Below are 27,844 nucleotides of genomic sequence, written 5' to 3' on the forward strand. Positions count from 1 at the left end.
TGTCTTCCTCTTTGATTTTTTTAGTGACTCACTGCTTATTGAGTAGCATATTGTTCAGCCTCAGTGTTTGTGTTTTCTTGCATTTTTTTTCTTGTAGTTTATTTCTAGGCAGAGGCTAGATCTTAATTATTCCCATCACAAAAAAGAAGAGGTAATTATGTGATGATAGAAGTGTCAGCTAAGCCTGTGGTGGTAATATTGCAGACATAAATATCAAATCAACATACTGCACACCTTAAACACACGTCAACTAAAAAATTATAACACCTGCTTTTATCATCTGAGCCTAGAATTTCTACTTACTTGTATACCTAGTTTTAATATCCACTAGAGACAAAACTATTCGTAAACAGAAGGAATATTATTCTTTTATTCAGAACTTCCACAAGAATTGATCACCATTTTGGAAAATGATGTTTCCAACAGTAACATCACTCAAATTTCTTTGAGTGACCAATAAAACATACCTGTTATCAATATGCATTTAAAAGTTGTTAACAGAGCTCTTCAGGAATCGTGAATTCAGTCTCTATTTTGAAGTACCAATAGAGTTACCAGTGAGCTATTAAATAATTTTACTTCTTCTATATAGTAGTGATAAAGAATCCACCTGCCAATGCAGGAGATGCAAGAGACATGGGTTCCATCCCTGGGTTGGGAAGATCCCCTGGAGCAGGAAATGGTAACCCACTCCAGTATTGTCACCTGGAAAATTTCATGGGTAGAGGAGCCGGTGGGATCCAGTCCATGGAGCTGTAGAGGAGGACATGGCTGAGCATCTGAGCACACACTTGTACACAGAAGAGAAAGCACTTGACTATTCCACTGTTCCGCAGTGTGGTAGTATCTGGGCATTTACATACTGAAACGCACGTTTTATTACAAACTGATTTATTTTTTATTACAATAGAGGCATTGGCTTAATCCTTTCTGTGTATACAGGTCAGGTTTACATTATATATGAATTTGTTTCAGGATAGTGGTGTAATAGATGTTATAAATGTTCCCATGTTATAATGAGGATCTGCTAAGTCTGATATAGTTGAGAACAGTAATCTCAGAACAAGTTCTCTGAGGGCAGAAAATGCCTTATAATTTCTATGAGCACCCTTGCACCAAGTTCTGAATATTTAATCTCACCCTGTTGCAGTTTCTGTTTGCCTCTCAGAAGCCCCCATTTGCTCCTGCATTCTGGAAGCCTCAGTTTTGATGCAGTGTCCACCCTAATGCAGGTAACTCAGATAAATATGACCAATCCAAGTCAGAATGGCCTCATTTCCTGTGCCGATCATCAGAGTCAGGCGAGTGACCTGATCCCAGGTTTGAGACATGAAGTGGATTCTGTTGATGAGCTTTGAGAAAAGTTTTACACTTATTACAGACACCAAGAAGAAAAGGTTATTTTCTTTCACTGAACTTTGTTTATACAATGATGACACCTGGAATCATAGTAGGGGTTTTTTGATCACAAGTATTACTCATACCCCCCTCTCCCCAAATTGCTGAGAATGACAATTTGGGAAAGACAGGAGAAAACCATGAGACTTGTTATTTCTGAACCAGCTCTCAACCCATTCCAGAACCTCTGAGGTGTTTGTTACATCCAACAGAGCTGGGTCTTTTCTTATTGTCAGCAGTATCATGTCTACACAGACCTCTTCACAAGCAGTTGTGTTGCTGAGGAATAGTTACGTACACTGTACACAATCCTGGTGAGAATGCTACATGGGGAAGCTCTAAGTGACATTCTCTCAGCCATCAGCTCCTATTCAACCATCTGCGTTATAACTGAGTCCCAGGCTTAGCTGTGTAGGCTTCCTGAGAGACTGATTTATTTCACACTGACAGTGAGCTATACAGTCTTACTGTCCAATCATGGAAAGCAAGAAAATTCATCCTTTCATGTCACCACTGCTCAGGTAAATTAATTTAGAAGTGAGTTGTCCTAATCCCCAGCAAAGCCTGGTGAAACAACACATATTTTTTCAGTACATCTAAGGATGAACTTCAATAAGCAAGGGCTATCTTTTTGGCAAGTTTTACTTAGCAGGCAGAGAAGGCTTCTTTCTGTGGGAATAAGATTTAAATGATTAAATTGATGAATCTAATAACCCTCCCACTGCTGCTGCTGCTGCTAAGTCACTTCAGTCGTGTCCGACTCTGTGTGACCCCATAGACGGAAGCCCACCAGGCTCCCCCTTCCCTGGGATTCTCCAGGCAAGAACACTGGAGTGGGTTGCCATTTCCTTCTCCAAACCCTCCCACTAGGGGAGGCTTATTTATGAATCTAATAACCCATTAACCCAAAATGTTCTAGCATTGCTTAACCGCAACTCACTTTTGACATTCTGCCTTTCTTCTTCTCTGCACCTTTTCTATCAAAATCCTTCACCCTTATCTCCTCTCCTCTTATCTTCCTCACACTTCATTATTCATAGAAACTGTGTGCTCTGCTGGATGTAGAGAATTACAAACTATTTCCAGTTCTCAATGAGTCTGCAAACCCTTCAAATCCTTGCAGTACTCCTCAAGGGCAGTTTTTACTTTAGCTTTTTTTTTAAGAAAGAATGTACAGGATAGAAGTTTACAAATTAAGCATACTCTTATCTAAATCTTATTTTATTTCAGTCCGTGAGTATTGCCACTTGTTCAATATGCTCACATAAACCCATTCCATCCAAAAAGGAAATATAAAATTCTTCCAACAGTGTAAGCACAGTTGGCATGGCCTATCCAAAGGTCTTCCACTAGTGTCCGCACACACACAAAAAATCTAAATGGAGTTAAGCCACAAACTGGATGCTCTTATTATCTGTGCCATAAGAAATTTTCAACATCAGTTTGGTTTTAAAAACCCATCAAATATCAGTCATGGCAAGGAAGACCACTGAGCTGATTTCTGATAACTAAGTTATGTTATCACTGAACATAATTTATCCTACATGACTACTGGCATTCGGAAGACCTTGGGGTAGGGGCTCTTCACAAGTAACACAGGCACCACTTGCACAGGGACGGCCAGGCATCCCCAGAGCAGCCGTGTGCTCCTGACTTCCTCCACGGCTTCTTCCTCACCATGGTACTCAAGGCTCCAAAGTTGAGAGGGCAATGCTCAAACTGCCCCCCCAAAAAACTGAAGGCTTTTACAAAGAAGACTAATGAAGGAGATGTTGGGAGGTATAGCTAAATACTAAAAGTGATGATGACGATGAGATCTTGAGTACTTGAGCCTATTTATATTGCCTTGGAATCATTAATTTGCATGTTAGCCTGCTTTCTATCTCACAGGACACTGTGGAGGATTAAGGGAGATAAAAGTATTTTGACAGTCTAGTTTGTGTCTGCATAACCAGTATATAATATTCCCATCCTCCTCCCCATCCCCAAAGAGGCTAGTCCTTGAACTTTCAGAGTACTCTGTAAAGAAGAAATTAGTATTTCTATCTGCATCCGTGTCAGCATGATTCTAAATTTCTCCCAAGAGTCACTTCTCTTTTGTAAAATAAACTTCATACTATTTGAAATATACGTGAAGCTTCATTTTTGTTGAGGGTTTTTAACTTCCCATTGTGAAAAGTTACTTCTGAGGAACTGAAACCCCAGAAGGTAACCATAACAAAAACATGTTCAGTGTTTTTTTTATTTTAAATGATGGTTCAAAGGCAGACTTGTAGACTTGTATCTCTTCAGGAGATGGAAGGCAAATGCAGCCTCTGAAGGGAACTGTTCTAATTATTGCCTAAAAAAGTAAAGTTATACAACTATATTCAAGGACATAAGACAAGGCACTACATTAAAATTAGGATGACTGAACAGTTAGGGGGAACCAGCTGAAAGAGGAAAAGGAGATAGATTTAAGAATAATCTGAGTTGGGACAAGGATCCATCAGTCCTGGATGCTTCTGTTAGCTGAATATCTCGAATCACATGATTTCCTGTTTTACCTTCTACAATGTCTCCTCTGAAATTTCAAATCAGCATTCTCACAGAACTAAATAATAGTTGTCATTGTGTTGGGATTCAAAATTTCAATCCAGTAACCATCAGGATCTTGAATAAATGCCAGGCCTTTCATTTTACCTGTAAAACAAAATAATTTTCATTATTTGAGAGACATAAAAAAATATATATACAAATTTAAAATAACGTAAAAATATATATATACAAATTTAAAATAACGTTTATTAATTCAAGTTTTATTTTGCATTTTAATTAATTACATTATTTCGTTTATAGTTTTAACTTCAGAAAATCTATCGGTGTGGCCAGATGCATGATTTTCAGAATGACACATTTTATCTTCTAACATAGCTGTAAACCAACTATCCTGAAATAAACAGTGGGACCGGCTGTATCTTGTAGGTATCAGGTATCTACTTCACCTGCACAATGTAACTTCATGCCACTAGTTTAGTAGTCACAGAAACTGTCTTATTTTAAAGAGGAAAAGGAAAATAGGTGCTCAAGGGAGCCGGAAGCATGGCGCATCTAGACAGCCAGGGGACCCAGATGCTTGGTCATACACTATTCCGTGTAACCTAAGCTATGCTAATCAGATTCTTTCTCCCAGGACCTCATAACTGGGGCTGAGAGGTTAATAGGTTGAGTTGTTTGCCTAAATGGAAAAAGTGTGACCTCAGAAATTTATTTTGGTACCAAGATGCTGAATTAGTTTTGACTCCTATCTCTGGCTCTTCTCCTCAAGATCAACTTCAGAGGAACACAGATAAAAACAGGGGAAAAAAAGTATGATGCCTCTGACGTGCCAGCTGGGGAAAGAAATGGCAGGGGTGAGGTGGCAACTATTTTAACCCACTTTGTGTGGAAGGGGGTACTTGTGGCCAGACCACAAGGCAGTCCATCGTGGCTGCAGGAGAATAAACAAGGAGTTTTGCTAGTTTGGCTCTTTCTTCTCCCAGTGCCTTGGGCCTCAGCACCTACTCCCACAGTGCGGGGGGTGCGAACGACTGGTTCAGATGTCCTCAGGAGCGCGTAAGGGCAGAGAAACAGGTGGGGAGCAACTGATCTCCCAGAGGTTACACTTGCCCCACAACCAGGACTAGGGAAAAACAATGCCAGAAGCATCTCCTACAAATACTACATCAGGGACAAAGGTGGAAAAGGATATGACTACAGAATGTGAAGTATTTGTCTTAACTCTTATTTTCTCTCTCTGCCCTGCACATGTCCCTGAGATCATCTGGAATTTTAAGAACCAAGGTCTGGTCTTCCCCCATTCACATTGCCTGATGGCAGGACGAGAAGGGGACGACAGAGGATGAGACAGTTGGATGGCATCACTGACTCAATGGATATGGGTTTGGGTGGACTCCTGGAGTTGGTGAGACAGGGAGGCCTGAAGTGCTGCGGTTCATGGGGTCGCAAAGAGTTGGACATGACTGAGCGACTGAACTGAACTGATCTGATGGTTGGAATAGCTAATAGTTTCAATAAAAAACAACAACCCCCCCAAATCTCTGAGACCAAAATAATAAGAATTTGAGGAATATAACTATAAAACAAACAATGGATTATAAATTCTAACTTAAAAACAAATATGAGATCGATGGACCAAGAACTACTGAAATATGTAAAAGCAATAAGGAATATTAAATATAACCAATATGAAATAAGAATAAGAAAATATTAAAGGAAGTCAGCAAAAATTAGAAATCAAAATTATAATGAAGTGAAGTGAAAGTTGCTCAGTTGTGTCCGACTTTTTGTGACCCCATGGACTGTAGCCTTCCAGGCTCCTCTGTCCATGGAATTCTCCAGGCAAGAATATTGGATTGGGTAGCCATTCCCTCCTCCAGGGGATCTTCCCAACTCAGGAATCAAACCCAGGTCTCCCGCACTACAGGCGTATTCTTTACTCTCTGAGCCACCAGGGGAGACCAAGAATATTGGAGTGGGTAGCCTATCCCTTCTTCGTGGGATCTTCCAGACCCAGGAATCGAACTGGGGTCTCCTGCACTACAGATGGATTCTTTACCAGCTGAGCAATATAAAAGGAAGTTAGCAAAAATTAGAAATCAAAATTATAATAGCTGAAATAACACAATAGATGAGGATACAAAAAACGAATATAAGAACAGATACATCTGAGGAAAAATTAGCTAACTGGTATGCCAGTTTGAAGAAATCCCCAGAAGGAAGTCAGGGACAAAGAAAACAAATATAGAAAGCTTCCAGGACAAAACAGAAGAACATATACAAAGGAACACAAATCAGCAGATTTTTCAGCAGCAACACTGGATGGGAAAAATAAGACAAAAGAGTTGTATTTTCAAGACTGAAGGAAAATAAACCTAAGGTTTTATAGACCACAAAACTGTCACTCATATATATAAAGGCGTGGTTCTGGGGCATGTGGAATGCCTCAAGAGTTCTCCCTCACAAATGCTTTGAAAGCAGTTTTGGTTGAGGTACTTAATAAAGGGACAGAAAAATCCAAAAGATGTTACAGCAAGAGATATATGGAGAAAAAATATATACCTTTACATATTTATTATCTTAAAAAAACAAGCCAAAGAGAAAAGAAAAATAAATCAATACTATCCCAGCCTGGGTATAGTAAGATAATGGAGCAAGCTCTTGTCTTACTGAGGAGGATGATTTTTGGATAGCAAACCTCCTAACTGGAAAAAAAAAAGGATGGAAATGAAACAGTGAAATATTCCGAATGAAAATTTTTAAAAATAAATTAGGATGGCAAAAATAGATCTAAATAAAATAATTATAATACATGTAAATCCAACAAAATCCAGATACATACTATTATCAAGAGACATACCTAAATCATAAGGACATGCAAAAGTTGTAAAAGGATGAAAAAGAAAAACCAGACAATTATGAACTGAACAGACTTGCTGTAGTTACATTAACAGCAGAAGAAACAGACTTTAAGGGACTTAGTTTTTGGGTGGCTAGATAGACCTGAGATAGTAAAAGCTGGTGATCACTGAGACAAGGGTAGGGTTGAGGGGTGGAGAAGCAGCCTCAATCTTTGATGGCTCTCCAGATCCTGTGATTAGTCCCATATGAAGCCACCCTCGACGTTGCCTTTCAGTTTCCTAAGATAACTAAGTGTTCTTCCAATCATTTCTCTTCTTTCCTTAAGTTGGTTGGAGTAGGATTCAAAGTCACTTGCAACCAAAAGGTTTAACTACAACAGGACCCTCTGTGAGTGTTTAGTAAATGTTACAGAACTAAAGAGAGGCCTGAAGAAAACAAGTAGCAGACTCACCATCATTGGGTTTCTTCACAAATTTGACTCCCATTTCTTCAAATCTTTTACAAGCACCATGAACATCGGGAACAGCAATTCCAATGTGACCTTAGGTAAAACCGCCCCCAAAACAAGGCAGAGAGAAAGAAGGAAAAATTACAACAGGGTATCCATGTGCCCCAGGTGGCTTCAAAAACTAGTTAATTTCAAAACACAAGGCATCTGTAAACAGACTGAATCAAGCTGGTTCAAAACCTTTAAAATATTAAAGAACAAGAATCTAAGTGGCTGGGTATAATAGTCAGTTGCTCTAAATTATAAATTATTTGACATAAGCCCAATATTTGCTCATAAACAGTTCAATCTATTAAGAATAACCTACTTAATAAAACAATATCCATTCATTCATGCTTAATAAGCTAATTGTTGATAATGACTACATACTAGTCCATTTAAACTGATAATCCTGGCATTTTAGATTAAGGCAGAAATGTATGCTAGCAGAAATTAGGATTATTATTACCAATCATTTTTGGTTTTGTTCTTTAATTAAAATATCTACTGGAAATATAGTACTGAGACTGAAAAATGAAACCATGGTGAGAGAATAAATGTAAAGTTTAGACTGACATGATGAAATTACACTCCTAAATAAAATTAGGCTTCCCTGGTGGCTCAGATGGTAAAGAATCCGCCAGTAATGCAGGAGACACAAGTTCAGTCCTTGGGTTGGGAAGATGCCCTGGAGAAGGGAATGGTTACCCACTCCAGTCTTCTTGCCTGGAGAATTCCACAGACAGAGGAATTAGTCCTCTGTCTAATTCCATAGGGTTATAGTCCATAGGGTCGCAAACAGTTGGACACAGCTTACATGTGGAAAATAAAAATAGCCATACTAAAAAAAAAAATCTAAAAATTAATGTTTTAGATTGCTTATAACCATAAATAGGTACCCAATGCAAGATCACAAAACCATAAAAGTGTATTACACACAAATAGGCAAACATACCAAATCCTCGAGGGTCTGAGTTGCCACTGTGGTAACTCTGGGTCTCATCATCTTCCGTGCCCCAGTTGCTACAAATGGAGAGAAAACATAATTCTAAGTGATCTGGAGAACAGAAATTCTGAAAAGAAAGCTTTCCGTGTATATATACTACTTAACATACTTGGTCTAATCTCTGCTACTGTAAACCTTAAGTTTTCGACAACAGAAAGAGCCAATAGGCAAAGAATGATAAACTAGACTAAGGAGACAATAAAACTAGGCATCTGGATAAGAATAAAAATGATAATAATACCAACTATCATTCACTGTGCTACGGACTTTATATTTCATGAAGCCCTCAAAACAGCTGCATGGGTTAGATCTGAGTATCTCCATCTTATAAGTGAGATGGCCACTGAGGGAGGTGGTATAACTTGATCAGGGTCACAGAGCTATCAGAGGCAATACCCAGCCCAGGTCTGTCTGACTCCAGGGCTGTTCTGGTTCAGGAGACACATGAAATAGGACACCCTGAAACAAATCTGTTCTGTTCATTTTTAAAGACTGCACAGAAACAGCATAAAGAATAAAACAGAAAGGAGAATGCCTATGACAATCTCAGCTGTAGTACCCACACGTTCATTAGCTACAGTCTGACAGACATCTTGCCATTTCTTTATTGCATTCTCTGCAAATGATCTCATTTGCCCTACTTTCACCATAAGAACAATACAAAAAAGATCCATGAAAAAATACTCAAAGATACTGTTACAAATGGAAAATGGTTACACAGACCCAGTTTGAATTAAGCTGGTAAGTAAGGGGGAAAAGTTTAAAAAAAAAAAGCTTCCAAAAAAATGTAGAATATATAAACAAAATAAAGACTAGTACTTACTGTGTCAGTTCAAGTGTAGCTTTTCTGGAGAATACCCATGCTACTTTTTCATCTTTATCTTTTGGGATGTCATTTTTATCCTCATAAGCCAAGAAATAGAGTGAAAATTTCATAGTGGGGAAATCAAGTTTCTGGAGTAGTCTGAAATTAAACAACAACAAGCCTGACTCAACTTACAGCAAAAATCGATTAATACTAACATCAACACGACAATATTCAAGTTCTACTGAGAATAAGAACAGTACACAGTGAGCCTGTTTGAACAGAAAAAGGAAAAATCAATTAAAAAGTCTAATTTAAAAACTTATCTGTAAATATCAGTGAAATTTTAAAAATTTGAATGTAAACTTGTAATTCATCAGTTCTTCAAATACAATGAAAATTAGCTGGATTTATGGTATCTGTTTACAAGTGTCAAAAGATACCTTCAAAGGAAAATTTTGTTTCTCAGTGAAAAATATAATGTCTCACACCTTTTGGATATATGGCACTCGGTTAAACAAAATAAATCTATTGAGTTCTTACTGTGCCAAAACTCCTAGGAAGATAGGTTGAGGATAGGTGTTAAGAGAGGACAGATTAATGCCACAGACGACATGAATGTCAATGATAAAGTGGTGGACAGTATCAAATACTGCAGAGAGGTCAGCCAGGATTAAGCCTGGGGAGAGGTGAGTAAATACAGAAAGGTCCTATGAGGGCAGTTTCACCAGCATGCACAGCAGAAGCTGGAGCGTGGGAGGTGAGCAAGCGGGGTCTATCTGTAAAGACTATCTGTCATAATGATGGAATGGACCGTAGAGAGCAGAGGGCGACAGTTAGCCCACAACAGAAAGGACTTAAGTTTCTTTGGTAGGTTGAAAAGAGCAGTGGAAAAGGAGAGACTGATTGTGAGAGTAAGTGCATGAATTCCGGATCCTGAGGTTCTGAAGAAGATTCAACAAAGATGTGGATTCTAAAATGAACTTATAGAGTGCAATGTTATTCTGCAAGGAGTAGGGTGGAATGAGGAAACACACAGTATAGTTTTCTTTAGGTTATAGAGGGTTAAGTGCTCAAAGATGACTTCATTCAACACCAATAAGAGGGAATGACTGAAGCATAGCAAATAAAAAGTTTCTAGAGTTCTGTTCTAAATCTTCTACTTATTACTCTATGTAATATGCCTTGGTCCACTAAGATCTACCCATTGACCTGTCACAAATAACTCTTACTCAAACATGTTTATGATGAAGTATCAAACAACTCAAATACTCCAATCACAAAAAACTATCTCTGCACCTACCAAAGCAGACTGCCTAAGCTCTTACAAAACCAATCAAATGGAACACTTGAATCTGTTGTACATTGCTTTTCTCAGCACAGCATTATTTTTCATGATAACATCCAGTTGTACTCTTGTGTTAGTTGCTCAGTCGTGTCCAACTCTTTGCAACCCCATGGACTGCAGCCACCAGCCTCCTCTGTCCATGAAATTCTCCAGGCAAGAATACTGGAATGGATTGCCATTTCCTTCTCCAGGGGATCTTCCCAACCCAGGGATCGAACCCAGGTCTCCTGCATTGCAGGCATTCTTCACCATCTGAGTACTCTATTTGGGGCTCTTTAAAAATAATGTCAACATTGGAGCTGTTTGGACCTGGATTCAAATTCCAGCTTTGCCATGTTCCCACTGTGAGATTTGGTGCCGTAAGTTAATACCTTTCAGTTTTGGTTTCTTCCTTTCCATGTAAAATGGAAATATAAGCTATCTCATAAGCCTATTGTGAAGATTGAATGAAAGAACATATAAACGGCCTGGCAAATAGCAGATGTTCAATACATCTGTTTCATTATGCCCTTTAAATAAGTCATGGTGCTTTAGTAGCTAAGTCGTGTCAGACTCTTGCGATCCCATGAACTGCAGACTGCCAGGGTCCTCTGTCCATGGGATTCTCCAGGCAAGTATACTGGAGTGGGTTGCCATTTCCTTCTCCAGAGGATCTTCCCGACCCAGGAATCCAACCCAGGTCTCCTGCATTGCAGGCAGATTCTTTAACGACTGAGCTATGTACAAAACCACTTTTTCTGGAAAGAATGACAAGAAACTTAACAGCAGTTATCTTTGAAGAGAACTAGGAGAGGGAGGCTGTCATTTTTCACTTTGTTCTTGGAAGCAGTCAGATTTTCTAAATATAGACATACATACTGTATTACTTGACGTTTCCTCTTAATGTCAATGAAGGTTATCTAGGCAGTAAATTAAAGATCATTTTATTCTGCATGTATCTGAACTACCAGAAGTAAATAAAAACCCTCATATTATTTAGAGAAACAAATTGAGAAAACCAAATATGTTAAAGGTATCAAATCAGTGAATATTAGTTATTTGGAAAAAGAGAACATATCCTATAAAATGGGACAGATGGTCAACTTCAGGTAAACTCACTAAATTTCTAAGTAATGTGTCTTTATAGCTGTATCTTTTCTGAAGAAAACAAGAGGCTAAGAATGGCCATAACATCAAAATGGTCTGGGCATGTTAAGGATTTAACTGGCAGCTCTCAGTGAGAAGGGATTTAGAGAAAATTCAAGCATTGGTGTCTTGCTGCCCAGTAAGACCTGGGAGAGAGGAGAGGAACCTGATGAAAGCCCTGGCCAGTCAAGCCTAGTCCCAGACTCCTGACCAAAATCACTTTTGTGACCTTAGAAGCAAACTTAAATCTATTTTTAAAATAGATCTGAAAACATTGCCTATATTTGCAAAGCTATGTACTTAAACATCACAGGTACCAACAGTTTACTTACGTCATTCCAAGAATTCTGGTATAAAAATCCAGTGACTTCTTAGGATCCTTAATTCTCAGCATGGTCTGCTGCAAGAGAAAATCCTAAGGGGAAACAGTATGTATTAAACACCTTTAATTTTTACTACTTGTTACCAACATTAGCTTTGCTTTCTGTAACAAGATACCAACAGTCCACCACTGCAATCCCTTAGTCCATCATGACTTTATTATTGCTTTTGTTCAGCCCATAAAAGCTATGCTCAAATTTGTGTAGCTCGGTCAAAGAGTTGGGTTTTTAAATTTTTTTTCTTTTTTATAGATTTTGTGCCAAGTTCTGTAAAACAAGTTCAACAACCCTGTTTATCCTATTCTTATTTCTATTCTATCCTAAAATCTTTTTAAGCAGCAATCTGGATCTCAAGAATCCTAAAGAGCTCATACTCATTGATCAAGACTTCTAAAAATCTAAGGAAATAATTAGAAACTTTGACAAAGATTTATGTATAAAGACATTCATCACAGCATTTACATAGTAACTATGTGCCAAATACTGTTCTAAATGATTTACAGAAATTAACTTATATGATCTTCACAACAACCCCCCCTTATGATATATATTATATATATATATATAATATATATATTATACATCCCCATTTTACTATTGAGAAAGTAACTGGCAGAGAAAAAAAAAACCTCAGTCCAAACAGTTTGGTTCCAAAGTCCTTGCTTTCAACCACCTTGCTAAACTGCCTCTAACAATGAAGAAACAGATAAACTAATTGCTGTTGCTTAGTAGTGAAGTCGTGTTGAACTCTCTGCAACCCCATGGACTGTAGCCCACCGGGCTACTCTATCCGTGGGGTTTCCCAGGCAAAAATACTGGAGTGGGTTGCCATTTCCTTCTCTAGGGGATCTTCCCAACCCAGGGATTGAACCTGCAGCTCCTGCTTTAACACAGGCATAATAGAATATATGAAGATATTTAAAATGCTGTTTTAGGAGTATGTGGACATACATACAATATTATGACATACATGTTATATGTCAATTTTATCTCAATAAAGATGGCAAAAACAGTTTAGAAAATTGAAAGATACACCACTTTTCTGATTCCAAAGACTTAATACAATAAATATGCTATTTCTAAGAAAACACAGAGTAATATAAATTTCAAAATCATTTAACCTTAAAAAAAAGTCTATATATGCAAAAAGATTAACAAATATATTCAATGTTAGTGGATTTATTCATAAAAATATAGGCATATAAATCCTCTGCTGCCAAAGTATCACTTGGATGATATTTTAAAAACACAAGCAGGGTTTGCTTTTTGTAAAATGATTTAGTTATTCCATGGTCAGGTAACAGTTTTCTTTTTATCACCAAAACATTCTGTTAACTCTCTGTATCAGAATGTTAAACCACTCTGTTACTTCTGATAAATACTGAAATGATTTTGGAAAAAAGTTTCTTTAGAAGTTACTAAAAATCACTGTTTACTGCTATTGTTCTAAAATATTGTTTGAAATAAATATATCTTGTGTCTAAAAAGAGACTTTGTCTCTCCCTTTGGTTGTTCAGTGGCTAAGTCATGCCCAACCCTTTTGCAGCCCCATGGACTACAGCCTGACAGGCTCCTCTGTCTTTGGGATTTCCCAGGCAAGAATACTGGAGTGGGTTGCCATCTCCTTCTCCAGGGGATCTTCCTGACCTAGGGAACAAATCCTCATCGCCAGCATTGCAGGTGGATTCTTTACCACTGAGCCCCCAGGGATGTCTTTCCCTTATTATGCTCTAAATTCAGAACAGTAAAAGATATCTTTTATGCTCAAAAAGCTTCAGGCTTTCTGGGTTGACTGCTAAGCAACAAAGATTTGCTCCTTTGCCTTACAAAAAGAAAGAATAATAGAAATAATCAGTCTTTTGCAGGAGTAGGAGAGGGCAATTTCCAAATTTAATTAATTTAAAACTACTGTGCAAAAACATTAAAGGTACAATCAGGGATGTTTCTAGTATATGTACTATGTGCCTACAATATAATCCTGACAAAATTATAAAAAGCGGAGCTGGGAGTGAATCAAAGGATCAAGGTCAAGGTTCCTTTGAGCACTTCTAAATGGACTTTTTTTGGTATAAGACGTGAACGTAGGGCTTCACTTTTTACCTATGAATGTCCAATGGCTCCAGCACTATTTGTTCAAAAAATCTATCCTCTCTCCACTGAATTACTTTTGCATCTCTGTGAAAAATTCGTTGGGTGTTTATTAGTGAGTTTATTTCTGGGTTCTACTCTTTTCCACTGATCTGTATCAGCTTTAACTTACCACAGCATTTGGCATCATCATAAAATGGTTTGAGTGAAGTGTAGAAACCTTATCTCTCCTTATATCCCTTTACTCTCTCTGATTTATAACTGCCTTAAAATATTTCCACTGCTTGGCCGGGGCGGAATGCTAGGTTTTCCGTGTTTCTCCACTGATAACAGCACGAGGGGAAAGATTGTTACTGCCCGGCAAGACGAAATCATTGCTCCCTACTTAGTCTTCCCTGATGCCACTGTGGCACGGGGAGGCTGCTGCTGCTGCTAAGTCACTTCAGTCGTGTCCGACTCTGTGCGACCCCACAGACGGCAGTCCATGAGGCTCTGCCATCCCTGGGATTCTCCAGGCAAGAACACTGGAGTGGGCTGCCATTTCCTTCTCCAACGCGTGAAAGTGAAAAGTGAAAGTGAAGTCGCTCAGTCGTGTCCGACTAGTAGGGACCCCATGGACTGCAGCCCACCAGGCTCCTCCGTCCATGGGATTTTCTAGGCAAGAGTACTGGAGTGGCTTTTCATTGCCTTCTCAGATGGGGAGGTTGAGCACCTCATTATAGCCAGTTGGCTGGAAGACTAAACTCCCCACTCAGCCTCTGCTGGCACAGGTGTGGCTGAGGCCACGGTTTTTCTATGGGGTTTGGCTGTAGTAGAGCACTTGTCTAAAAGTTTTCTGACTTATCAGGAAATACTGTGTATTCCTGGTCCTGTGGCTAGAGAGAGTAGGCATTCATTCGGCTTTTTTTGTGTGTGTGTATCCATTGGCATTTCCAGATCACTAGCTTCTTTAGCTCTAAGTCTGGGCTATATGAGGCAGAGAGAAAACCCAGGAAACTTACTGCCATGATGTTCCTAAGATTTCAAAGTCGCTACCCAGTCTGCCTTCTCTCTGTTTTCAGAGTCTTCCTATTTTTGTTTTATATAAGCATATCTCGTTTTATTGCACATCACTTTGATATGGTTCACAGACACTGGCTGATTTCCTTCCCCCCCGCAAATTGAAGGTCTGTAACAACCCTGTGTCCAACAAGTCTATCAGTAATACTTTTCCAACAGCATTTGCTCACTTTGTATCTCTGATCACGTTTTGGTAATTCTCACCAATACTTCAAACTTTTTCATTACATTTGCTACAATGATCTGTGATCAATGATCTTTGATGCTATTATTGTGATTGTTTTGGGGTGCCATGAACCATATCCACATTAGATGACAAACTTAATTGAAAAACACTATGTGTGTTCTGACTATTCCACTGACAGACCACTGCCCCATCTCTCTCCCCATCCTCATGCTTCCCTATTCCCTGAGACATGATACTGAAATTAGATCAATTAATAACTGTGCAATGGTCTCTAAGAGTTCAAGTGAAAGGAAGAGTTCCACGTCTCTTATTTTAAATCAAAAGCTAGAAATGATTAAGCTGAGTGAGGAAGGTGTGTCAAAACCTAAGACAGACTGAAAGCTAGGCCTCCTGCACCGAGTTAGCCAAGTTGTGAAGACAAAGAAAAAGTTCTTTAAGGAAGTTAATAGTGCTACTCCGGTGAATACACAAATAAGAAAGTAAAACAGCCTTATTGCTGAGAAAGTTTTAGAGATCTGGATAGAAGATCAAACCAGTCACAACATTCCCTCAAGCCAAAGCCTGATCCAGAGCAAGGCTCTCTCTCCCATTCTAGAGGGCAGAGAGAGGTTAGGAAGCTACAGAAGCAAAGTCTGAAGCTATCAGTGGTTGGTTCATGAAGTTTAAGTAAAGAAGTTAGTTCCACAACACAAAACTGCAGGTAAAATAGCAAGTGCTGATGTAGAAGCTGCAGTGAGTTATCCAGATCTAACTAAGATAATGAACAAAGGTGGCTGCACTAAACAACAGACTTTCAATGTAGATGAAACAGTTTTCTACTGGAAGAAGATGCCATCAAGGACGTTCACAATTAGAGAAAAGTCAATGCCTTCGAAGCTTCAAAGGACAGGCTCATTCTCTTGTAGGAGCAACAACAGCTAGTTACTTTAAGTTGAAGCCAATGCTCATTACCATTCTGAAAATCCTAGGGTTCTTAAGAATCATGCTGAATCTCCTCTGCCTGTGATCTTTATAAATGAACAATAAAGCCTGGATGATAGCATATCTGCTTCAGTTCAGTTCAGTTCAGTCGCTCAGTCGTGTCCGACTCTTTGCGACCCCATGAATCACAGCACGCCAGGCCTCCCTGTCCATCACCAACTCCCGGAGTTCACTCAAACTCATGTCCATTGAGTCAGTGATGCCATTCAGCCATCTCATTCTCTGTCGTCCCCTTCTCCTCCCGCCCCCAATCCTTCCCAGCATCAGAGTCTTTTCCAGTGAGTCAACTCGTCGCATGAGGTGGCCAAAGTATTGGGGTTTCAGCTTTAGCATCTGCTTACAACATGGTTTACTGAATATTTTACATCCACAGTTGAGACTGCTCCGAAAAAAAATAAGATTCCTTTAATACATTCATTGAAAATGCACTTGGCCGTCTAAGAGCTCTGACAGAGGTGAACAATGAAATTAATTTTGTTTCCATGCCTGCTAACACAACATCCATTCTTGCGGTCCATTTATCAAGGAGTAATTTTGATTCTCAAGACTTATTCTTTAAGAAATACATTTTGTAAGGCTATAGCTGTCATGGATGATGATTCCTCTAACGAATTTGGGCAAAGTAAATTGAAAAACTTCCGGAAAGGCTTCACCATTCTAGATGCCATCTAGAACATTCGTGATTCATGGGACGAGGTCAGAATATCAACATTAATAGGAGTTTGAAAGAAGCTGATTGCAACCCTCATGGATGACTTTGAGAGGTTCAAGTCTTCAGTGGAGGAAATAACTGCAGATGTGGTGGAAATAACAAGAGAACTAAAATTAGAAGTGGATCCTGAAGATGTGACTGAATAGGTACAACCTCAGGATAAAAGTTTCAATCTTGGATTAGCTAAACTTTCAGAAATTTTTATACTTCTTTGTCTGAACTGTGTGATCTGGTCTTAATAACAGCGAGACCAACTCTCCATGGAGCCTATCAACTCTGTCTCCCAATGAATTATCAAATGTGATGCATCACCCCCAGCAAAGGGTCTTCTTCAGGTTCAATTAAGCATTCAGAGTCACAAGACAACTATAGGCTAGAAGGCTATCAGTCAGAAAAACACAGTTTACCAACAGAGCAGTGTCAGGTGTCTCTCTTCAGCAAGAGTTTGGAAAAACAATCTATACAGCTCAGGGGCAGGGAGAAGATCCACATTAGGGCAGGAGTGGGAATCACCCTGGTGAAGAAGCCCTATGTACCACAGAAGGCCACTATCTCTAGTAGCAACCCCACAGGCACAGCTTTCAGAATTTTCACATGGGACAGTTAGAAGAGTCACTGAATTCAGGCAAACCCAAAGCTATATTAGATATTTATAATTCTCCCTTTGCAGATGCAACCTTCCAGTCAAGTTATTTCTACCAAAAGCAATATTGTGAAGTAGCAAATAGCATTTTTCTGGGAAACAGAGCTAGAGATAACCAAAGGTCAGATTCTTATCAAGGGAAAAAAGCCTAACTTTTTACCCCTAGGTGTCACATCTCCTATGAATTAGAAATGGATAAAGTTTTGCTTTTTCCTGACTTTAAAAAAAAAAATCACAATTGCCTTCTGTGAAAGTTCATTTTGGAAAAAGAAGTATATTTGAGGGGAAGATTATTTACTATGTGACAGCTGGAGCACATGGTTGATATACAATGTGGTATGATACATTTTTTTCTTTACTATCTTTTTCCTACTATTACTTCTCTGATTCAACCTATGTCAGAGAGTAACAGTTGTTCCAGAAAATAATTCAGCCACTTCCTCTACACTTGTTGTCTTATCTAAATTGATTTCATGTGGTTCTTTCCTTCTTCCCACTCTATAACTCAACAGCTAACAACATATTGCAAGTATACTTAACCTATAAATAAGGAAGACAAAAACAGCGAGGAGACACAAAGGAAATTAGTTTTATTTTAAAAATTACCTATGGTATTTGTAAACATACCTGCACCCGACTACTCTTACAACAAATAAGAGAAACAGGAATATCCTAGAAGCACTCAGTATCATGAGGCCTTTCAAATCTCATGCAAAGGGAGAAAAACATACACAAGTGTGAAAGAAATATTAATAATTCTTCAGAGGCAATGTGGTTCAAATGCTGCCTCTATCACTGTTACCCTGAGTAAATCATTACTTTTCTTGAACATCAGTTTTCACATCTTTAGAATGGACATAATAATGGTTTTCAGCTCTTAGGGCTGAGTTGGAAATAAACGGGAAAATGCATGTAAGTGCTTAGCAGAGTTCTGTCTCAAAGTTACTCTACTTACTATTGCTCTTGTTGTTATTACTATAAAATATACCCCAGAATTTCTACTACCAACTACTGCTTTTGATTCCCAAGTCTGTATTCCCCAGTCCATACCTCTAACCTCAGCTCTGGATTTACATCTCCATCTGTCCACTCAACATTTCCACCTTAGTCAAATACCAAATTAATCACAGCCCAGATAAACACTCCTACTATTAATACATCTCCCTCAGCCCAAGTTAGACACATGGAATCTTTCTAGTTTCTTTCTGCCACTCCTTCTGTAATCCAATCCAAGAGCTGGATTGGACTGGATCAACCTGACTGCTCAAGTTCCTCTGGAATCTTTCTCCTTGCCTTTCCAATGATCACTACTACCCTGCTCATGTCTTCACTACTTCCTGCCTGGACGACTGTCCAAACCTCCCTGGAGGGACTTCCCTGGTGGTCAAGTTGGTGCAGTTTGATTCCTGGTTGGAAAGCTAAGACCCCACATGCCTTGGCCAAAAGAACCAAAACATAAAAACAGAAGTAATATTGTAACAAATTCAATACTTTGGAAGTGATCCACGTTAAAAAAAAAAAAAAAAAAGAAGCCTCCCGGGTCTTTCTGCTTCTTGTGAGCTTACCCAAATGCAATCCAGAGTGATGCAATCCAGAATTCTGATAATGCTACCAGACTGAACTTTCTATAATAAAAACCCAGTTGTGTCATTTCTGGGTTAAAGATGAGCATTACAATGGTGCCTTACAGCTTTAAGAAGAAAATCCCCAAAGCAAGCACATACAGTTGTTGCATACTTCTCTAACTGCATCTTTTGTCATCACTCCACTAAACCGGTCATCTTAAATGGTTCTGATTTCATACTCTTAGCAGTTAAAAGAAAAAAAAAGAGCATGCACCCACCATAAATGTGTGTGTCTGTGTATATGTGTATATATATATCTTTTTAAAATTATACACAGAAATATACTAAAAAAACCAAATATATTAACAATATATTTGCAAACAAAAATCTTCGCAGGATGAGAAAAACGAACCAAGTAGGAATGTTCACGTTTTCTCTGAGAATCCCAATGATTGCTTTGTGTACCTCACCATTAGCTCCCACTGCCTTATAACTTCAGTCCCGTTGCATACTTGCAGGTCCCTGCATCAGTTCTCTATTGACACTGTGCTTTTATATAAACTACAGTTCTCTCTGCCAAGAACAGTCATTCATCCATCTGGCCACTGTCCTTATTCTTTCCTTTCTGTTTTTCTTCCCTCAATCCCTGCACCCAGTTCTACCTAGCTACCTCCTTTGTATTCGGTAAAACCCAACCTGAGTGTCACCAGTATGCTTGCCTTGAGAACCCCATGAACAGTAAGGAAAGGCAAAAAGATAGGACACTGAAAGATGAACTCTCCAGGTCGGTAGGTGACCAATGTATCACTGGAGATCAAGGGAGAAATAACTCCAGAAAGAATGAAGAGACAGAACCAAAGCAAAAACAACACCCAGTTGTGGATATGACTGGTGATGGAAGTAAAGTCTGATGCTGTAAAGAATAATATCACATAGGAACCTGGAATGTTAGGTCCATGAATCAAGGCAAATTGGAAGTGGTCAAACAGGAGATGGCAAGAGTGAACATCGACATTTTAGGAATTAGAGACTTAAAATGGACTGGAAGGGGTGAATTTAACTCAGATGACCATTATATCTACTCCTATGGGCAAGAACCCCTTAGAAGAAATGGAGTAGCCATCAGAGTCAACAAACAGTCTGAAATGCAGTACTTGGATGCAATCTCAAAAACAACAGAATCATCTCTGTTTCCAAGGCAAACCATTCAATATCACAGTAATCCAAATTTATGCCCCGACCAGTAATGCTGAAGAAGTTGAAGTTGAACGGTTCTGTGAAGACCTACAAGACCTTCTAGAACTAACACCCCAAAAACATATCCTTTTCATTATAGGGGACTGGAAAGCAAAAGTAGGAAGTCAAGAGCTACCTGGAGTAACAGGCAAATTTGGCTGGAGTACAGAATGAAGCAGGGCAAAGGTTAATAAAGTTTTGCCAAGAGAACGCACTGGTCATAGCAAACACCCTCTTCCAACAACACAAGAGAATACTCTACACACAGACATCACCAGACAGTCAGTACCGAAATCAGATTGATTAAATTTTTTTCAGCCAAATATGGAGAAGCTCTATACAGTCAACAAAAACAAGACTGGGAACTGACTGTGGCTCAGATCATGAACTCCTTATTGAAAAATTCAGACTTAAAGAAAGTAGGCAAAACCACTAGACCATTCAGGTATGACCTAAATCAAATCCTCAAGGGATTAGATCTGATAGGCAGAGTGCTAAAGAACTATGGACAGAGGTTTGTGACACTGTACTGGAGGCAGGGATAAAGACATCTCCAAGAAAACGAAATGCAAAAAGGCAAAATGGTTATCTGAGGAGGCCTTACAAATAGCTGTGAAAAGAAGTGAAAGGCAAAGGAGAAAAGGAAAGATATATCCATTTCAGTGCAGAGTTCCAAAGAATAGCAAGGAGAGATAAGAAAGCCTTCCTCAGCAATCAATGCAAAGAAATAGAGGAAAACAATAGAATGGGAAAGACTAGAGATCTCTTCAAGAGAATTAGAGATACCAAGGGAACATTTCATGCAAAGATGGGCTCGATAAAGGACAGAAATGGTATGGACCTAACAGAAGCAGAAGATATTAAGAAGAGCTGGCAAGAATACCAAGAACTATGCAAAAAAGATCTTCATGACTCAGATAATCATGATGGTGTGATCACTCACCTAGAGCCAGACAACCTGGATTGCAAAGTCAGGTGGGCTTTAGGAAGCAACACTACAAACAAAGCTAGTGGAGGTAATGGAATTCCAGTTGAGCTATTTCAAATCCTGAAAGATGATGCTGTGAAAGTGCCGCACTAAATATGGCAGAAAATTTGGAAAACTCATCAGTGGCCACAGGACTGGAAAAGGTCAGTTTTCATTCCAATCCCAAAGAAAGGCAAGGCCAAAGAATGCTCAAACTACTGCACAATTGCACTCATCTCACACACTAGTAAAGTAATGCTCAAAATTCTCCAAGTCAGGCTTCACCAGTACATGAACCGTGAACTTCCAGATGTTCAAGCTGGATTTAGAAAAGGCAGAGGAACCAGAGATCAAATTGCCAACATCCGTTGGATCATCGAAAAAGCAAGAGAGTTCCAGAAAAACATCTACTTTTGCTTTACTGACTATGCCAAAGTCTTTGATTGTGTAGATCACAACAAACTGGAAAACTCTTAAAGAGATGGGAATACTAGACCACCTGACCTACCTCTTGAGAAATCTGTATGCAGGTCAGGAAGCAAAAGTTAGCAATGGAGATGGAACAACAAACTGGTTCCAAATCAGGAAAGGGGTACATCAAGGCTGTATATTATCATTCTGCTTATTTAATTTATATGCAGAGTACATCATGAGGAACTTTGGGCTGGATGAAGCACAAGCTGGAATCAAGATTGCCGGGAGAAATATCAATAACCTCAGATATACAGATGACACCACCCTTATGGCAGAAAGCAAAGAAGCACTAAAGAGCCTCTTGATGAAAATGAAAGAGAGTGAAAAAGTTAGCTTAAAATTCAACATTCAGAAAACTAAGATCATGGCATCCGGTCCCATCACTTCATGGCAAATAGATGGGGAAACAATGGAAACAGTGATAGACTTTATTTTGGGGGGCTCCAAAATCACTGCAGATGGTGACTGCAGCCATGCAATTAAAAGATGCTTGCTCCTTGGAAGAAAAGTTATGACCAACCTAGACAGCATACTAAAAAGCAGAGCCATTACTTTGCTAACAAAGGTCCATCTAGTCAAAGCTATGGTTTTCCCAGTAGTCATGTATGGATGTGAGAGTTGGACTATAAAGAAAGCTGAGTGTCAAAGAATCGATGCTTTTCAACTGTGGTGCTGGAGAAGACTCTTGAGAGTCCCTTGGACTGCAAGGAGATCCAACCAGTCCATTCTAAAGGAGATCAATCCTGGGTGTTCATTGGAAGGACTGATGCTGAAGCTGAAACTCCAATACTTTGGCCATCTGATGTGAAGAACTGATTCATTGGAAAAGACCCTGATGCTGGGAAAGATTGAAGGCAGGAGAAGAAGGGAATGACAGAGGATGAGATGGTTGGATGGTATCACTGACTCGATGGACATGAGTTTGAGTAAACTCCAGGAGTTGGTAATGGACAGAGAGGCCTGGCATGCTGCAGTCTATGGGGTTGCAAAGAGCTAGACACGACTGAGTGACTGAACTAAACTGAAGTGTCACCAACACAGAAAGTATTCCCTGACCTCCTCATCTACCACTCAGATGGGAAGGGACATCAAGCAACTGTATCAAAGAGGACTGACAAAGACAGTAAAAAGAATGTCAGGAGATCACTACTTGGGGAAAGAAGCATTTGGCTTTTTGAAGCAAGTTAGTAAGTCTGCCGAGATGTGGTGTAGCTGTATATTCTTTTGTCTGCCTCTATGACAAAGATGCAAATGATCAACAAACAAGTTGACCTTCTACCACTGCTCTCTCCTTTCCAAGCCAGGTCCTCATCACTTTTCTCACCTCTTAGGTGTCCTCATCATCTCTACACTGAGATCTCTCCAATCTATTCTATAGAATGATTTGAATCCCTCAATGGTTTCCTCTAACTATACGAAATCCAATTTTCTTAGAAGTGACACTCCAGGCTCTCTCCCAAGATCTGGCTCCAACCTACCATTCCAGTCTTCTCCACCACTGCTTAAATAACTTGAACCAAAAACACATAACTCATTTCTCCAGAACACGTTTCACACTGCATCTTTCTGTCACCTCACCACAGTTTTGCTCAGATGTCTCCTCCACCTAGAAGCCCTCCCATACAACCATCTCCTGTGTGATGCTGATATCCCATCTATCTTTCAAGGTCTAGGCTTACCCCTGCCTTCTGCTTGACTCACTCCCTGATATCCACAGTTGAAATACAACCTTGAATTGTATTGCTTTTCATAGTTTAGAGATCACAGATACATTTTATCCTTATAGCAGCTTTGTTTCTGCTGCTTTTACAAACTCGGCCCAAGTGTCCTGCTAAGATCATTACGGCCAATGATAGAATTAAGGATTCAAACGTAGGTCTTCAGCCTCCAAATACCCTGATTATACATCATACTACAGATGCTACTTATCTGGAGCCCAACATCCTGGAGTGTGAAGTCAAATGGGCCTTAGGAGGCATTATTACAAACAAAGCAAGTGGCAGCAGTGGAACTCTAGCTGAGCTATTTCAAATACGAAAAGATGATGTTGTTAAAATGCTGCACTCAAAATGTCAGCAAATCTGGAAAACTCAGCAGTGGCCACAGAACTGGAAAAGCTGAGTTTTCATTCCAATCCCCAAGAAGGGCAATGCCAAAGAATGTTCAAACCACCATACAATTGCGCTCATTTCACATGCTAGCAAGATTATGCTCAAAATTCTTCAAGACAGGCTTCAGCAGTATCGCCAAGAACTTTTGAGATGTACCAGCTGGGTTTAGAAAAGGCAGAGGAACCAGAGATCAAATTGCCAACAGTCATTGGATCACGGAAAAGGCAAGGGAATTCCAGAAAAAAATCCATCCACCTCTGCTTCATTGACTATACTAAAGCCTTTCACTATGTGGATCATAAAAAACTGTGGAAAATTCTTAGAGATGGGAATACCAGACCACCTTACCTGCCTCCTGGGAAACCTGTGTGTGGGTCAAGAAGCAACAGTTAGAACGGGACATGGAACAACAGACTGGTTCCAAATTGGGAAAGGAGTACGTCAAGGCTGTATATTGTCACTCTGCCTATTTAACTTACATGCAGAGTACATCATGTCAAATGCCAGGCTAGATGAATCCCAAGTTGGAATCGAAATTGCTGGGAGAAATATTAACAAATTCAGATATGCAGATGATACCATTCTAGTGGCAGGAAGTGAAAAAGAACTGAAGAGCCTCTTGATGAGGATGAAAAAGAGGAGAGTGAAAAAGCTGGCTTGAAACTCAACCTTCAAAAAACTAACATCATGGCATCTGGTACCATCACTTCTCGGCAAATAGAAGGTGACAAAGTGGAAGCAGCGACAGATTTTATTTTCTTGGGCTACAAAATCACTCTGGACAGTGACTGCCGCCACGAAATTAAGACATTTCCTTGGAAGGAAAGCTGTGACAAACCTAGTGCGTGCTAAGTCACTTCAACATGTCCAACTCTTTGCAACGCTATGGACAGTAGCCCACCAGGCTCCTCTGTCCATGGGATTCTCCAGGCAAGAATACTGGAGTGGATTGCCATGCCCTTCTGCAGGGCACCTTCCTGACCCAGGGAATGAACCCGTGTCTTTTTATGACTCCGGCACTGGCAGGAGGGTTCTTCGCCACTAGTGCCACAAACCTAGACACCGTTATTAAAAAGCAGAGACATCACTTTGCCAACAAAGGTCTGTATAGTCAAAGCTGTGATTTTTCCATAGTAGTCACATACAGATGTGAGAGCTGGACTATAAAGAAGGCTGAGTGCTGAAGAATTCATGTTTTCAAACTATGGTGCTGGAGAAGATGTGAGAGTTCCGTGGACCGCAAGGAGATCAAACCAGTCAATGCTAAATAACCAATCCTGAACATTCACTGGAAGGATTGATGCTGAAGCTCCTGCTCCAATACTTAGGCCACGTGATGGAAGGAGCTGACTCTCTGGAAAAGACCTTGATGCTGGGGAAGACTGAATGCAAAGGAGAAGTGTGTGGCAGAGGAAGACATAATTAGATAGCATCAACAACTTAATGGACATGAATTTGGGCAAGCTCTGGGAGACAGCAGAGGATAAGGAAGCCTGGTGTGCTGTAGTCCATGGGGTTGGAAAGAGTCAGACATGACTTGGCGACTGAACAACAAGAGATGCAACCCTTGAAAATCTCTATCTTCTGTGCTCCCACAGTGCTTTATAATTCCAACAGCATATAATCCAGTTCCACCTTATGTTATAGTTGGTGTATTTTTGGTGCAGGAAGGAACTTCATCTTTTTGTTCATCTCAATATCCCCCAAGGATATGCTCTTTACATATATCAGACAATCAATGATCACTGAATTTACGCTTTCCTTTGTGTCAAGTTTCAAAACACTATAGTCAGTATCTAGAAGCAGAACAGGATGGAGACTAGGAGTGTGGGCTCTCCCTAGGCAAATTACTCAGCACCACTATGCCATTGTCTACTTATATGTAACATGGAAATGAGTGTGCCTTCCTCACACAGTTGTGAGGATTAAATGAAGTAATGTACTTAACAATGGAGAAGGGGATGGCAATCCACTCCAGTATTCTTGCCTTGAGAATCCCACGGACAGAGGAGTCTGGTGGGCTACAGTCCATGGGGTCGCAAAGAGTTGGACACGACTGAGCAACTAAGCACACACACTTAACAAATCAGGGGCTGGCACAACTCAACACATACCAGCTGCTATTAATATTACATAGTCCATTTTATGTCCCCCATATGGCACCTCAAGAGTGAAAATGACTAATTCCCAAAAATAATCCCTTCAAATCAAGAGAAATCTATTTAAATTAAGAATGTATAAATTAAGATCACAAGGGATTATAGTCTATCAATTTTATCATGCTCTTTGGAAACTTTTTTTTTTAAATAGTCCAGTATATAAAATGTCCAGTTATCTGGGAAATGAATTTACACTGAATAACTCAATTGGTATTATGTGAAATAACAAGGTATTTAACATTAAAGAGTGTAAAAATAAGATAAGTGTGAGAGGAAACGTATATACTTATTTCTTCCCCCTTAGTCTTGCAGTGGCTAACATTTTTCCTAAGCTAAGTATTATTAGGTGCTAGTCAAACGCTTTAGCAATTAGAAGTGTTTGACTTTTCACCCTGAATGTAAAAACCAAGCAGGGAATAAAGTCAGCAACTGGTCTTAAAGGTCTGTACAAAGCACACACTCAATCTTCAAGGAATTACAGCTTTTCCAGTCAAATGAATGCATACAAAGGCATTTGCAGACAGTGTTGAGTATGCTGGAGCAAACCCCGGAGTGGCTGCCCTGTCTGATCTTGACAAGGCCTGTAGGCACCACACCTGAGTGAGTTACACTGACTCTCAGTACAAACACGTTAAGCAAGCTGAAAAGCCTTCCTATGCAACCAGTCATTCCTCTCACTGGGTCTCAGCTGCAATAAGAGGATCAGTGAAGGAAATGATTCCCTTTGGATCTAAACTCCAGGATGCTAACATCCCTCCTGTGGGGCACTAAGCCCAGGCAGAGGAGTGTCGCTGTGAACAACTGTAAAGGCCAACCCAGAGCGAAATTCTGGGCGGGGTTAAAGTACGGAGCTATCAGATTGGCTTGGAGGAGTTAAACCCGGAGCCAGGGCAGTTACAGAAAACCGACCGGGACTTCCCTGGTGGTCCAGTGGCTAAGATTCTGCGCTCTCAACATAGGCTCCTGATGGATCCCTGGTCAGAGAACTAGATCCCACAGGCCACAGCTAGGAGTTCGCCTGCCACATCTAAGACACGGCGCAAGTAGATAAAAATAAATAATTTTTTAAAAGAAAAAATAAATAAAAAATCATCCAGGCTGGGAGGAGCCGGCATGTAGAAACCTTCGACCAAGACTTGAGTTCTGAAACTGCTCTTATCCACCAGGGCTATTGACCTGGGGAACACTCACAACCCACAGACAAGGGCTCTGATTCTGGCTGAGCCAAGGTTTCAAGTAACCGTCCCAAATCAAACAAGTTAAAGCAAGCAGGGTCACAGTCTTTCAAACAACTTAAAAGAAACGGATCCGTTCTCTGATCTCCTGTTGGGACACCCCTGGCCCTCTTCCCAGCCCACTCCGATCCGTCCAAGGAGGGCGGAGCTGCAGCGGTGGCCGGATGAGGTTCGAGTCCAGAGTTCGAACCATCCAGCCAAGCCGGGCCTGGCTGAGCCCGGGAACTGCTCCCTCTGGGGGCCCCAGCCGCTCCACGCAGAGGGGGCCCCGACTCGGGGGAATTAGGTTCTGCGCCCACCTTGGTGCTGGGATCCGGGTCGGAGCAACAGCTGAGGGCAGCCTCGTCGGTGAGGCCGCCGGACGCGGGCTGTGGTTCTGCCATGGCCGCACTGCTGTATCACCTACGACGATACCCCGGGAATGCAAGAGGCACCCACACTCCGCCGGCTTCTAAGCGCCTTTCACCAGCGCCGGCGC

The 27,844-nt window shown here is 40.2% G+C and overlaps 1 protein-coding gene across 1 annotated transcript; it reads right to left on the bottom strand.

Annotated features, from left to right (window-relative positions):
• Nucleotides 1–356: 356 nt before the first annotated feature.
• On the bottom strand, nucleotides 357–27,844 carry GLO1 (glyoxalase I). Its single transcript, XM_055406588.2, has 6 exons — nucleotides 27,666–27,844; nucleotides 11,902–11,984; nucleotides 9,115–9,255; nucleotides 8,241–8,308; nucleotides 7,250–7,339; nucleotides 357–4,080 (listed from the first exon to the last, which is right to left on the bottom strand). Exons 1-6 carry the CDS (start codon nucleotides 27,747–27,749, stop codon nucleotides 3,992–3,994), a joined length of 555 nt encoding a protein of 184 aa, XP_055262563.1. The 5' UTR covers nucleotides 27,750–27,844; the 3' UTR covers nucleotides 357–3,991.

The sequence above is a fragment of the Moschus berezovskii genome, chromosome 23 (assembly GCF_049115385.1).
Source record: "Moschus berezovskii isolate FMDL1 chromosome 23, NW_MosBer_1.0, whole genome shotgun sequence".
NCBI classification, from domain to species: Eukaryota; Metazoa; Chordata; class Mammalia; order Artiodactyla; family Moschidae; genus Moschus; species Moschus berezovskii.

Bases quoted from the DNA above. Each gene is read 5' to 3' on its own strand.
- GLO1 (XM_055406588.2), bottom strand. From the start codon at position 27,749: ATGGCAGAACCACAGCCCGCGTCCGGCGGCCTCACCGACGAGGCTGCC. The intron at 8,309-9,114 runs GTAAGTACTAGT...CTCCATTTGTAG, and splicing joins GCTACACTTGAACTGACACA to CAACTGGGGCACGGAAGATG. The intron at 4,081-7,249 runs GTGAGTCTGCTA...TTTGTTTTACAG, and splicing joins TGTGAAGAAACCCAATGATG to GTAAAATGAAAGGCCTGGCA.